A 14,196-nucleotide genomic window follows, 5' to 3' on the forward strand; every position below is an offset into this window, starting at 1 on the left:
GCTCACAAGGAGCTCCTCTGCCCTTTGACAGATTTTGTTTTTAAACCTGTTGGGTGTCCATGTCTATACACCCTCCTCACCAGAAAACCTGGTGGGGGAGACAGTTTAGTCGCCAACAACCTGACAATGAAACAGGTTGGTGCAGGTTTACATGGTACCTGCAGCAAGTCACAGATCTAATCTGGCTTGATCTGACAATAGTTTGCATCGCAAAACATAAACCCATGAAAATCATGAAAAGCCTAAACCCGAATCAAAACTCAGCCTGACTCGAACCCCAAAACCCGACTTGAATCTAAAAACCAGACTTCAAACCGATGACCCCACTGTAATCCCAATACCTTAAACCTGCCCAAAAAAGTGACTCAAATCCAAAACCCAAATACCTGGCTCAAATCATAAAAATCCAACTTGAATCCCAAAACCCTAAGCCCAACCCAAAACACAAAACATGACTCGAATCCAAAAAACCCAACTTGAATCCCAAAACTCAAAAACTGACTTAAATGCCAAAACCCTAAACCTGATCCAAAACCTAAAATGCTACTCGAATCCCAAAAACCCGACCGGAATCCCAAAACCTGACTCAAAACCCAAAACCCAACTGTAGTTCCAATACCCTAAATCGGACACAAAAACCAACTCCAATATTAAAACCCAATTCAAAATCCTAAACCCGACCCAAAACCCAACTCGAATAACAAAAACCCAACTCGAAAAACAAAAACCCAACTCGAATTACAAAAACCCAACTCGAATAACAAAAACCCCAACTCGAATAACAAAAACCCCAACTCGAATAACAAAAACCCCAACTCGAATAACAAAAACCCCAACTCGAATAACAAAAACCCCAACTCGAATAACAAAAACCCAACTCGAATAACAAAAACCCAACTCGAATAACAAAAACCCAACTCGAATAACAAAAAACCAACTTGAATCCCAAAACACAAAACCCGACTCGAATCCCAAAACCTTAACCTGATCGAAAAACTGAAAACATGACATATCCCAAAACCCAAAATACGATTTGAATCCCAAAACCTGACTTGAATCCCAAATCTCAAAACCTGACTTAAATGCCAAAACCCGAAACCTGATCCAATACCTAAAAACGCGACTCAAATCCCAAAAACCTGGCCAGAATCCCAAAAACCAGACTGTAATCCCAAAACTTGAAACCGGATCCAAAAAATTGAGAACACGATTCGAATCTCAAGACCCCAAACCTGATCCAAAATCGTGAACCAAACTCGAATCCCAAAACCCCCAAAACCCGACTTTAATACCAAAACTTTATGTTGGGATATTTGCTTAACAATGTTGTAAAACTAAATGTTTGTTCGTCATTTTCAATGAGTTTTTTTTTTTAATCATCATTTTACCATTTTATATACATGGAAACATGCGACTCGTTCGCATTAATCCATGTATTATAATCATTGTCTAATGAGCTGGACTTGGTGCTATTAAAGCTCTCAGTGCTCAATAGCAATTAGCAGCAATCGAGCCATCCATGGTGGTTCCATTTCAGATTCGTGCTCTATGACGTCACACGCGTTGTTTGCAGCCTCTTTCTCTTTCTTACTCATCTTTGTTTTCCATTCCCTGTGGTTGTTTTTCTCACCCTAATAGCCTGGTGTACCTTTGGCCTCTCACCATACTCACCTGTGTGCCGAGTTCCATTCCGATCAAAGACCATGGTCGCATTTCAGACATTAAGACAAACAGCGGGTCTCATGGACATTGCTTGGGCCAGATATCCTTTCTCTTCGCTCAGGGGGATTTTGAGTGGTGTGGCCCTTTTATAAACAGCATGTTGGTACTCAACCCCACACCGTGACAGAGGTGGTGGTTAAGCCTATGTTATTGACGGAGTGTCAGGTTACCGATGACAGGCCTTGTGAATGCTTCTATATGACCGGAGACAGGTCACCACATTGTCGCAGGGTATGGAATTTATATCCTGAACATCCAAGGGAATGAAATCCACACGAGTGAGGGCAATGCAACAACGCTTTGCCTGCTCAACCACAAAAACATATCAAAATGGCACAAAGGCATTTTGAAAGTTGACCACAAAGTGTGGACGGGCCATCGACACAGGTAAATCAGACCAGGAAGTACAGGCAGGATACCTTCTCCCCAACGGTCATTAACCACCTTGGCTTTCATCATAAATATGATAATGACGCAGTAATTGTCGTAAGAATCGCTTGGTTTCCAGAAGCTTCAAATCTGAGTCCTCAATAGCGTTGTCTTCAGCGCCGTTCAAAGGTGCCACCTTTGAGAGACCCGGTTGGTGTCCTCACGCCAAGGCTGTCACCGTCTATCCATTGCCTTCCTTTATATCGGTTTTAATTTGTTTTGAACTCTGACCTCCAGTGCTAACATAAGCACAGATTGGATCTCAAATCTTTCATTATCAAATGGTATCAGCTTATAAAATCATCGGAATTTGATGGATTGGAGGAGAAACATTCGTGTATCAGCTCCTGCATGAAGTGTGAACCCTAGATCAGGGAAAGTCCCAACAACACACACTCACACACAAACACACACACACACACACACTTTGTGGTTTTTATCCAGCCATCCACTTCACCACACACTGCAGCCTCAGTGTAATGACTGAACAGTCTATGCCATCTTTCCTGAACCTTCACCATATAAGGAAAGCGTATAATCACCTACACGGAGGTTCGGAAGGTCTTGATGTTTAAAAAAAAATTTAAAAAAAATAACATTTGTGTCAAAAAAATGAATTATTTCTACAAATTCCTTGCGAGCCAAGAGAAACAGGAGGAAGCTAAAATTACCTTCGCCTTGATGTCACAACCCATTTACCATTAACTCGACAAACCCTCTTCAGCGATGAAAATTATAATTCTGCATTTAATCAGAGGTGTCATCACAACTTCTTTTCACCATGCCCTTTCTAGCGTTATTACATGCTAATTCCGAGCCGTCGAGAACCCGTGGAGAGGGTTCTGTCTGTGGGTTTGATTGAATGGATCGGTCTTCCCGAGCACGTGCTGTCGCCATGTTGTTCCTTCGAGTCCGAAGGACGACTCGCCCGTCACATGAAACACCGTTAACGAGCCCACAATTATAACCATACAGCTCACGTACAGGTCGGAAAAACCCAGGTGAGGTATAACCGGCCTACCAGGTTATTAGACGCGGAAGGGCTAATTCATTTGGAAGGGTACCTGCCTCCGGGGCATCGGCCTTCACCTGAAACTGTCCTTTGGTGCAGTGTTAACATGGCCGCCCTGCACACTGGGAAGCCCGGATGTCCCGTCCACAATCCGGATGCGAAAGCTAAAGAAGATCTTCACGGTGGTATACCATGTAGGCCGAGGTATCGAGATGGATCAAGCATCAGGTAGAATCCTCTTTCCTCATTAAGATTCTTCCTGGTGCTTAACCTAAGCTCGAGCCCTGTGAGCCTTCATGATTGGTGAGCATCAGATGAAAAGCCAAATGTTGTAGCTTATTGAAGCATTTTGCAGGTAAGTTAATGAGCTGTTAATGAAAAGGAGTCAATATTATACCCGGACTGGAGGAGCTCGCTGTGATGAGTTTGAAACACCGGTTTGGCGTCAAACCTCACTGGGTGATCCTTTTCCCGGTGCTGAGCCGGCATTTTTCACAAACAGCATTTACTCCATTTTTATACGAACTCTCGCATCCACGACATGGAGAATCAAACTATCTCAATGTGTTGGCTCAGTAACCTGGGCACTGTGTTCAACTATCAAAAAGACAAACTTGGTACAAGAAGTTGATGTGGAGGGAAATTACACATAAAAATACAAGATCACAAACTTTTCTCTCGATTCTATGAACTTCGTCATCGTTGGTCATGAAAATTCTCATCTGAGCATCCCCATGTTTGCTTTGTTGCGACCCATCAATCAGTGACCTTTATGGCATGCCAGTTTTATGGTCCAGTTGTTTCCGACTCTGAACCTCTCCCTTCATTCCTTATATTCCTCGCCTCTCCCTCCATTTCCCCATTTTGTCCCCTCCCTTGATGTCCCTTGTTTTTTCCCTCCCAAATCTATTCTCTCACACCAACCTCCTCCCTCCATTGTCCTGTCCATCTCCCTTCCCTCCATTCCCCCATTCTAGGATGTCTTCTCCTTGCCCCCATTCTAGTCCCTCCCTCCATTCACCCATTTTAGCTCCTAACTCCAATCCCCCACTTCTAGTCCTTCTCTCCATTCTCCTCATTCTGGCCCCTCCCTCCATTCTCTCACACCAACCTCCTCCCTCCATTGCCCTGTCGATCTCCCCTCTCTCCATTCTCCCATTCTAACCCTTCTCTCCACCCATCCCCCAAACGCTATTGTAGCTCCTTTCTTCCATTCTCCCCATTCTCGTAATTCCCTCCTTGCCCCCATTCTCGCCCCTCTCCCCAAAATAGTTTCTCTGCATCACCAAAGAAGATTCAATTCAATCCGCACCGGCCACCATCAGTTCCTGCCATCACCCTTGTACGTGATGTGTTTTACACCTCATAACTGCATTCGATGTGCTTTCATTTCATAACGGTGATGTCGTAAAGCTTTTCTGTGAACCTAGCCCGGGGTATAGAACAAAGATACAATTTGATTTTTGATTTTACATCTTTGAATACTCTGGTCGGCATGCTTTCATCATTTCATTTTTCACCTGATGTTTCATGTGCACCTGCATCCTTGTGCTGATACTTTGTTTACCCCTTCGTGGATGTGATGGAACTCTTCGTGATCCGTTTCGCTTCCATAAGCCTGGGTGTGATGACTCACCAAGATGAGGTCCACACTTCAGAACAACACCCCCATAATGGGGTGGTGAGATTTTCTAAGTTGCGTCGAACAAGCCGTGGACGGTGTCGGTTCAGGAATTGTTGACACCAATTAGAAATAGTTTGGATAAAACAAAATACTAATTAGTCCCTGAAGGCGACAGACTCAAGAGGAGGCTGTTTGTCCACTCGCCATCATATCACATCGTTATCTCGCGTTGACTCAACAGGACGAGGGAAAAGTCGAGAGGGGGACGCACTGAGATGGTGGATCGGGGTGAAAGCCTTGATCAGGGTGGCAATCTACCCTCTCTGAGCTTCCCCCTCCTGGTGATAGGGTATAATGTCCAAAGCATGTGCAGACCCTCACTGACGACCACCTCCCACCAAGCAAACTCAATTTTTAAATTCATAAAATCATTGCTCAGAAGCAACCTCCTTTCCACGCCATGATGCAGTGCCCCCTGCTGGCACAGCCTCATCATTAGTCATCATTGAATGGTCATGGTGCGTTTGTGCGGCCTAGTGGCGAACACCACCGCACTGGGCTACTCATTAAGCACCGTCGACATGATTTCACCATTAACTGTACTTCTTGCAAAGAGGACTCTGATTAAAGCTTCATCAAATGCCATCTTTTTTACGTTTTATACCATGAGGATCGTTCTCGCGCATCACCCCCGCTCTTCTTCATTCCTCATGCACGTGATGCACCGCCATATTAACTTGGCGAAAGTGTGCCAATTTTTCCGGCATAATGCAATTCCTTTTCATCTCCACTACCCGTCGAGCCAGCAAACTCTTGCTGCACATTAATTGCGCCAAAGCACCATCGTACCAACATCTTGGATGATTTTTTTTTTCCTTCTCTTGCAACTGCTCTCTCGAGCCCGCTTTGCTATCATAACTCTTCAATCACCATCCTGGGCTTCCAGACAGGTGTTCGCACCGAGCAACCCGGCAATGGCAACATCACAACTCCCTTTACGTTGATCACATTTTACCGCACTTATCGCTGCGCCATTAGAGCCGACATTGGCAGCCGTCCATTATTCTCCAGATATGTGGCCGTCACTGATGGACGTAACAACGTGGTTTATTGGTGTTGTGAAAGTGGCTTGCGGAAATTAAGGACATAAATATGTAAACGGTGGATTTATTAGCTTTCCCACGTCAGAAATGGCTGAGGAATGGTGGTGGAACAAAGCTAGGGGAACACAAACAAATGGAGTGTCATTGGGATGATTGACGTGGCTTTCATCCACTGCCGACAACGGGACGATGTGATCATTCAGCTTAACGTTGGTGCCATCAGCTCTCATGTCGTCAACCACGAGGATATTGGATTGCTTGTTCTACTACTACTCCATCAGAGAGTACAGCCTGCTACCCAACCCTCAGATTATACTGTAGCCTGCTACCCAACAATCAGATTTGGTGTATCCTGTTACTCAATCAGATTTTAGTGCAGCCTGCTACCAAACAATCAGATTATAGTATTGCCTGCTGTCCAACAATCAGATTAGTATAGCCTGCTACCCAACAATCAGATTATAGTCCAGCCTGCTACCCAATCATCAGTTTAGTATATCCAGTTGCCCGACCCTCAGATATAGCATAACCTACTACCATCCATCAAATACTTTAGTCAACTAATGGGCTGTCAAATAGGATACCATTACCTACTTCCGAGTCAGCAGGTAGCATAGCTTGATATTGGGCTATCAGACAATACCGCCTTCTACCAGGTCATCAGACTATTTAGCCATCAAATTGCACAGCCTTCTACCAGGTCTTCAGACAATACAGCCTACCACTGGGTCATCAGATACCACATCCTACTGCTGGGTCACCAGATAGTCCAACCTACTACTACGCTCGTTGATCACTTTGTCTATCAATAGGTCATCAGGTAGTATTACTTGCACCGCTGTTCTTTATTGCACGGCCCGTGAGCCACTGCCGGCCCCAAGTGGCTTAAAGTGCACCCCCTTGCACTCGGCCGATAATACAAAAATGTGAAAACACCCCATCATAATCTGCCATAAATGCTATCAAATTGACCCAATGGTTTCAAATTTGTGTTCCAATGCGAAGCGTAAAAGTAACATCACTACCTCAGTAGATGGCAATATGCAAACAATTATGCTTGCAGCCCAGTAACCAGAACAGAAAAAAATAGAGTACGTGAAGGCGGGACCTAATAGCAGCCATTTTGGGGTCCTGGAGGTGGTGTGGCAGCTCTCGCACTGATGTCTTAATGGTAAAAGTAGCCCCCTTCTAAAAAAACATAGTGAAGACCACTGCCCTACACCATTAGGCTATCAGATAGTTTTGCCACTCACTGAAATATCAACAAGGCCAATCACTGGATTGTTATACAGTATAGCCAATTACTGCACTGCCAGGTAGTATGGCCTTTGATTGGGCGATCAAGTCTTAAATATATGGACTTGCTTTCAATAGGTGAGCAGTAAAGTTGGCTTGACACAAGCGTGCCTTTTTGCAAGAGTGCTTTGATTGGTAACATTTCTGATTCTCTCACCACAGGCGGAACCATACGTGTTGGAGCGCCGATCCGACAAACCGCTGACCGGCAATGACCGCTTTGAAGGCTACTGTATCGACCTTCTGCGTCAGTTGGCGTCCATCCTCGGATTCACCTACGAAATACACCTGGTTCCCGATGGGAAATATGGCGTTATGGATGAGAACAATGAATGGAACGGTCTAATACGGGAGCTCATTGATCACGTAGGTGATAAATGCAATGTACGAATGGTGACATCACGTCGGTCACTTGACTGGCAGGTCACACGTCGGTCACCCGGTCAGTCGAGCGTTTCTTGATATTCCTCGTTGGGTGATTGATACGTTGGTGTGGCAACTCATTTTACTCTGGAGAACATATAAATATTGTTGGAAGTGTTGCTAAGATCACAAAGAGATGCGATGAAGGCAATTTAGTCGAGCCTTCGTCGATGAAGCTAGAATATTGAAACACAGCACTTCCTCTTTGGATCCCCACATGACACCAACTCTGGAAGAGCATTTTGTGTGGTTTGGAATGTAGCCAAGCTGCGGAGGTTCTTTCAGTGCCGCTGTGGTTATTGTGGATAGGTCCTTACTCGGAGCCGTGATGTTCCATTTTCCCCTGGAATCTGTGCCGGATTGTAAGGCATCGACGGCAGGCAGGTGCAGCATATGGAGTGATGGGTCTGTGCCATGGTGAATGATGTACAGTACATCACCCCCAGCCAAGAGACAAATAGCCACGTGCAAAAGGCATGTACCATAAGCTATGCAAGCATCATGCCGTGATTACTTAGTTGATTACATCCGGCTTGAGGTAATGGATATTTGTTGGTTGGTTTCTATTTTAACCACATATCACGTTTTCCTTATTTGTTTTGTTATTGTCCAGGTCCCTTCATGCCCTCCCTTTGGGAACTCCATCAGTCGCCGAAGTTAATTGGCCGTGGAAAGTGTATTTGATGATGGAACCGTCTCTGTTAAAGGCTCTGACAACACTCAATGCCTCAATTTCCTTCACGCCCTTTGTGCCGCAAAATCCCATTTAATATTGTGGATGCAGCAGTGCACCATGTGGCCTCTGCTGTCCTGTTGAGGTCTTTACCTGTGGCACCATAGGGAGCGGACTATATACTCAGATCATGAATGTGCATGGCAGTTGTACAAATTCTCATAATTATTATCATCGCTATGGTTTTTTTACATTGGAAGTACATTTGATGCCATCATGGGAGATAGAAATCATGAAGCAGGGTCCTGAAAGGGTGGTGCAGAGGTGACTCACTTACCTTTGAGCTGCCAGGTCTGGGTTTGATTTCCAATCATGAGTTAAACTTGTCGAACCTGCCGGGGATCCCATCTGCTCGCATTAGTTGGTAGACGTTAAAAATTAAAGTTTGACGAAAAGAAGGCGAGTCGTCGCCCTTAATAATTTCTAAAAATTCCCTCCCTGACCTTCAGGGGGCACAGCATCAGTGGCACAGCCACAGTCACGCTCTCATAAATGATGCTGCCAGCAGCAACGTGCTTCACGTGAGAGAAAGTACCAGAGAGTGAACAGTCATCCTCAGAATCTTTTGTTCAGGTGTATGTGTACTTACAATGGTTTACCTGTGGATGACAAGTGGAAGGCACAGGTCTCCGATGCAAGACTGGTGCACATATTCTCCTTGAGGTTTCCTTGAGATGTATCCGGTACAAGTCTGCAATAAAGGTTTGCCCTCTGTTTCCCAGAATTCCAGAACTACCTAATTAGACGTCGCTTCAGATTGCTCATTGTTGAATGTAATTCACAAACACAAAAAGCATAAATATGGGTTCTCTAACCTTCTCAACATAAACTTGTCATGTGGGTATTATCTTACCGTAGCGTTGCCATGTTGATCAAATCTATGAAAATGGCAGCATTATTAGTCAATGTGGGCCAAGGCCAAGATCTAAGCATTACAATCTGTCCTGTCATTCACGTCTTCCCTCTGCCAGCCTCTCTTTCCCCTTTTACCTCCATTTCCTGCTCCCTCATAACCTTGCACATACTCTCAACACCAGCTCCTAAGAATCTCTCGTAGGCCTTTTTCTTGTGTTTTTTATTTGGAGTACAGTACTATCCTTGAGCATTGCCAATGAAGTCCACAGTGCCCTTTGGTCCTTTGAACACACTAGGTTGGTCGACTCCCACAATTGGTCTTCATCTTTGAACCAGTTTCACCAGTCTCCATGGTATCTGGGTCTTAGTCGAGAACTCGAAGTGCTCTTAGTCAAGACAGTCATTGCCACGAATGATGGCGTCATTAAGGCAATTGGTATGTCGGAAGCGATGACATATGGGTCATTGCTGAAGAAGAATAATGACAGCCCCGTGACCGAGGAAGAATCGTGAAGGCAAAGTCGTCATTTTAGATGTTTTCAAGCATGCGGATTGAGGAAGAACTACCAAACTGTAGTTGTGGAGTAGGACTCACGGAAATCCTCAACTGATTATGAAGAAGTAAGATGTCACAGTCATTGAGAAGGATCGAATAGTCAAAAGATACTTCCGCTGAGCAAAAACTACGAAGGCGCATTCTTCAAGATGTCGTGGTTAAGTCACGAAGGAAGAATGTGGCGTAACCCTCATGGCTGCAGTCAGGAACATTTCTTGCTGGAAATGCCATTCGACATCGAGTCAAGGGGACATGCAAGGAGAGTGATGGTGATCTCACTGGGCAGTTTTTTTTAATTATTTTTTGAAGACACCACATTATTTCCTTGTATTAGTGCAGGGTATGAACCTCCTGCAATGAGGCCAACGGACAATGTCTGTTGCTCTCACATCACAGGTGTGTCGGTGGTCTCTCTCTGTTCATTGCAGCCTCTCTGACGGTCGAGCACACTCGACATTCTCAGCCCTCCCACCCTCCCCACCTCCTCCAGGGTCCAGAGCACACAAGTTCTTCCAGTCACCCTCTCCAGGTTAAACTCTCAAAATCCAAGCTTTCCACAGCACCCCTATTTTATTCCTGTTGTCTCCCGACTGCTGGAATCCTGTCTGGTCGATCATATGACAAAGCTGTGTGAGATGAAACAAGATTCATTCAAACAAGGGACTCCACATCGACTTCTCGATTTTCATTACCAAGGAGCTACCAATGGAATAAATGAATGAGTTATTGTCATATGACGAGTTTTTATCCCCCGCCGCGTGGCGGAAGGGGGATATTGTTGTCACCCGGGTCGTCCATCCGTCCGTCCGGCTGTCCGTCTGTCCGTCCGTCCGGTTGGCCGGGCGTCAACATTTATAGCTGTGAGTGCGATAACTCATAAACTGTTCGCCATATCGATATGAAATTTGGGTCACACATGCACCACCTGAAAAGGAAGAACCCTATTGATTTTGGGCGTGGCCAGATCAAAGATGGCCGACCGAAGACATGATGACCAAATGGTGTCTTGTTTCCAATTCACCTCCCTCATTATCTGGAATATGTATGACCTTTTTCAATGGCGGCGGATTCCCCATCTCTGATGGGTATGTTTATATTATTACAGTACGCTATTTCCTAATTGGGTTCTTTACCCTTGATATCTATTGCATTTGCAGAAAGAATTGCTTCCAAAGTGTTGCATTCTCAGCACAATTCAGTTTGTCAACATTATTAGCCCCCGTTAGACTTAGTCTGAAACGGGGGCTTATGAATTTAATCTCGATTTTCGTGTCCGTGCGGGCATGCATATGTGCGTGCATCCACAATCACATCTCGGACATATATGGATCTTTTATTTGTACTTCGCACGAGCCTGGTGTTGGCGCAGTGGTAAGGGCAGTGGCTTGGGACCCAAGAGGTCCTGAGTTCAAGCCCCGTTGGGACACTGAATTAATATATGTATGTATATGTATATATATATATATATATATATATATATATATATATATATATATATATATATATAATGTGTATATATATAATGTGTATATATATATATATATAAATATATATAAACCAAGTAGAAAACACCAGGGGGTTGACTCAGCCTGCCATCCTTCCGAGGTCGGCGAAATGAGCACCAGTTGTACTGGGCCCGGTGTATGCCCCGGTTAGAATAGGTGTACCATATCCCTGTGTGTCGTAAGAGGCGACCAGGGTTGCGTCAGGAAGGGCATCCGGCGTAAAAACCTATGCCAAATCATTATGCGGACAACAAAACGAATTTCCATACCGGATCGGTCGAGGCCCGGGTTACCAACGACCGCCACCGGTACCGGTGGTCAGCAGGGTACCAGTGGAAATTGTGCTACTGCTGGGCGAAGGAGGAGAAGGAGACGGGGAAGGCGAGTCCGGAGGCAGTGGGAGAGGGGGAAGGGTAGAAGTGTGGAGGTGAGAGTTGGAACTCTGAATGTTGGGACGATGACTGGCAAAGGGCGAGAGTTGGCTGATATGATGGAGAGAAGAAAGGTGGACATACTGTGTGTACAAGAGACCAAGTGGATGGGGAGTAAGGCGAGGAGCATTGGAGGTGGTTTCAAACTGTTCTACCATGGTGTGGATGGGAGGAGAAATGGTGTCGGGGTAATCCTGAAGGAAGATCATGTCAAGAGGGTATTGGAGGTGAGGAGGGTGTCTGACCGAGTGATGAGTGTGAAGTTGGAAATTGAAGGGGTGATGATGAATGTCATCAGTGCATATGCCCCACATATGGGGTGTGAGATGGAATATAAAGAAGATTTCTGGAGTGAGTTAGATGAAGTGGTGGAGAGTGTATCCAAGGATGAAAGAGTGGTGATTGGAGCAGATTTCAATGGACATGTTGGGGAAGGGAATAAAGAGGATGAGGAGGTGATGGGGAGGTACGGTCTCAACAAGAGAAATGTGGAAGGGCAAATGGTGGTAGAGTTTGCAAAAAGAATGGAAATGGCAGTGGTAAACACGTATTTCAAGAAGAAGGAGGAACACAGGGTGACATACAAGAGTGGAGGAAAGTGTACACAGGTGGATTACATCTTAAGTAGGAGATGCAACCTGAAAGAGATTAGTGACTGTAAGGTTGTGGCAGGGGAGAGTGTAGCTCGACAGCATCGATTGGTGGTCTGTAGGATGACTTTAGAGGTGAGGTTGAGGAAGAGAGTGAGGGCTGAACCAAGGACCAGATGGTGGAAGCTGAAGGAGGAAGACTGTTGCGTGAAATTTAGGGAGGAGGTGAGACAGGCGTTGGATGGTGGTAAAGATGGGTGGGATGATTGGGCAACGACAGCAGAAGTTGTGAGGGAGATAGCTTGGAAGGTACTTGGTGTGACATCTGGACAGAGGAAGGAAGATAAGGAGACTTGGTGGTGGAATGAGGAAGTACAGGAAAGTATAAGGAAGAAGGGGTTGGCGAAAAAGAAGTGGGATAGTCAGAGAGATGAAGAAAGTAGGCAGGAGTACAAGGAGTGGCGGCGAAAGGCAAAAAGAGAGAGGTGGCAAAGGCCAAGGAAAAGGCATATGATGAGCTGTATGAGAAGTTGGATACAAAAGAAGGGGAAAAGGATTTATACCGATTGGCAAGACAGAGGGACCGAGCTGGGAAGGATGTGCTGCAGGTTCGGGTGATAAAGGACGCAAATGGGAATGTGCTGACGAGCGAGGAGAGTGTGTTGAGAAGGTGGATGGAGTACTTTGAGGAGCTGATGAATGAAGAAAATGAGAGAGAGAGAAGGTTGGAAGAGGTGGAGATAGTGAATCTGGAAGTGGGGTGGATCAGTAAGGATGAAGTGAGGACTGCTATGAAAAAGATGAAAAGTGGAAAGGCGGTTGGCCCAGATGGTATACCAGTGGAGGCATGGAAGTGCTTAGGAGAGATGGCAGTGGGGTTGTTAACCAGATTGTTTAATAAAGTCTTGGAAAGTGAGAGGATGCCGGAGGAGTGGAGATTAAGTGTACTGATTCCGATTTTCAAGAATAAGGGTGATGTGCAGAGCTGTGGAAATTACAGAGGGATAAAGTTGTTAAGCCACACCATGAAGTTGTGGGAAAGAGTAGTGGAAGCTCGGTTGAGAGGAGAGGTGACGATCTGTGAGCAGCAATATGGGTTTATGCCAGGAAAGAGCACCACTGATGCGATGTTTGCTTTGAGAATGTTGATGGAGAAGTATAGGGAAGGCCAGAAAGAGTTACATTGTGTGTTTGTGGATTTAGAGAAAGCTTATGATAGGGTGCCAAGAGAGGAGTTGTGGCATTGTATGAGGAAGTCGGGAGTGGTGGAGAAGTATGTGAGGATCGTGCAGGATATGTATGAGGACAGTGTGACAGCGGTGAGGTGTGCGGTAGGAATGACGGACCGGTTTAAGGTTAAAGTGGGATTGCACCAAGGATCGACTCTGAGCCCTTTCCTGTTTGCAATGGTGATGGACAGGTTGACGGACGAGATCAGACTGGAGTCTCCATGGACCATGATGTTCGCGGATGACATCATGATCTGTCGGGAGAGTAGGGAGCAGGCTGAATCGAGCCTTGAGAGGTGGAGGTACGCACTGGAGAGAAGGGGAATGTTAGTCAGTAGGAGAAAGACGGAGTACATGTGCGTAAATGAGAGGGAGGGTGGTGGTATGGTGCGGTTGCAAGGAGTTGAGGTGGGGAAGGTGGATTGGTTTAAATACTTGGGATCAACTGTCCAAAGTAACGGAGAGTGTGGGAGAGAAGTGAAAAAGAGAGTGCAGGCAGGATGGAGTGGGTGGAGAAGAGTTGCAGGAGTGATTTGTGACAGAAGCGTAGCGGCAAGAGTGAAGGGAATAGTAGAGAAGACGGTAGTGAGACCAGCCTTGTTGTATGGTTTGGAGGCGGTGGCGCTAACAAAAAGACAGGAAGCAGAGCTGGAGGTGGCAGAGTTAAAGATGCTGCGATTCTCGTTGG

The 14,196-nt window shown here is 45.6% G+C and overlaps 1 protein-coding gene across 3 annotated transcripts in view; it reads left to right on the plus strand.

Annotated features, from left to right (window-relative positions):
- Nucleotides 1-14,196, plus strand: part of LOC147011450 (glutamate receptor ionotropic, kainate 2-like) — a 446,205-nt gene that overhangs the window by 410,217 nt on the left and 21,792 nt on the right. For all 3 annotated transcript variants that reach the window (XM_085857184.1, XM_085857185.1, XM_085857186.1), the window contains exon 10: nucleotides 7,349-7,552. In XM_085857184.1, the coding sequence (XP_085713310.1) occupies nucleotides 7,349-7,552 (204 nt within the window). The remainder of the gene's footprint in view (nucleotides 1-7,348; nucleotides 7,553-14,196) is intronic.

The sequence above is a fragment of the Eptatretus burgeri genome, chromosome 15 (genome assembly GCF_056783735.1).
Source record: "Eptatretus burgeri isolate ZD-2024b chromosome 15, Ebu_testis_v1, whole genome shotgun sequence".
NCBI classification, from domain to species: Eukaryota; Metazoa; Chordata; class Myxini; order Myxiniformes; family Myxinidae; genus Eptatretus; species Eptatretus burgeri.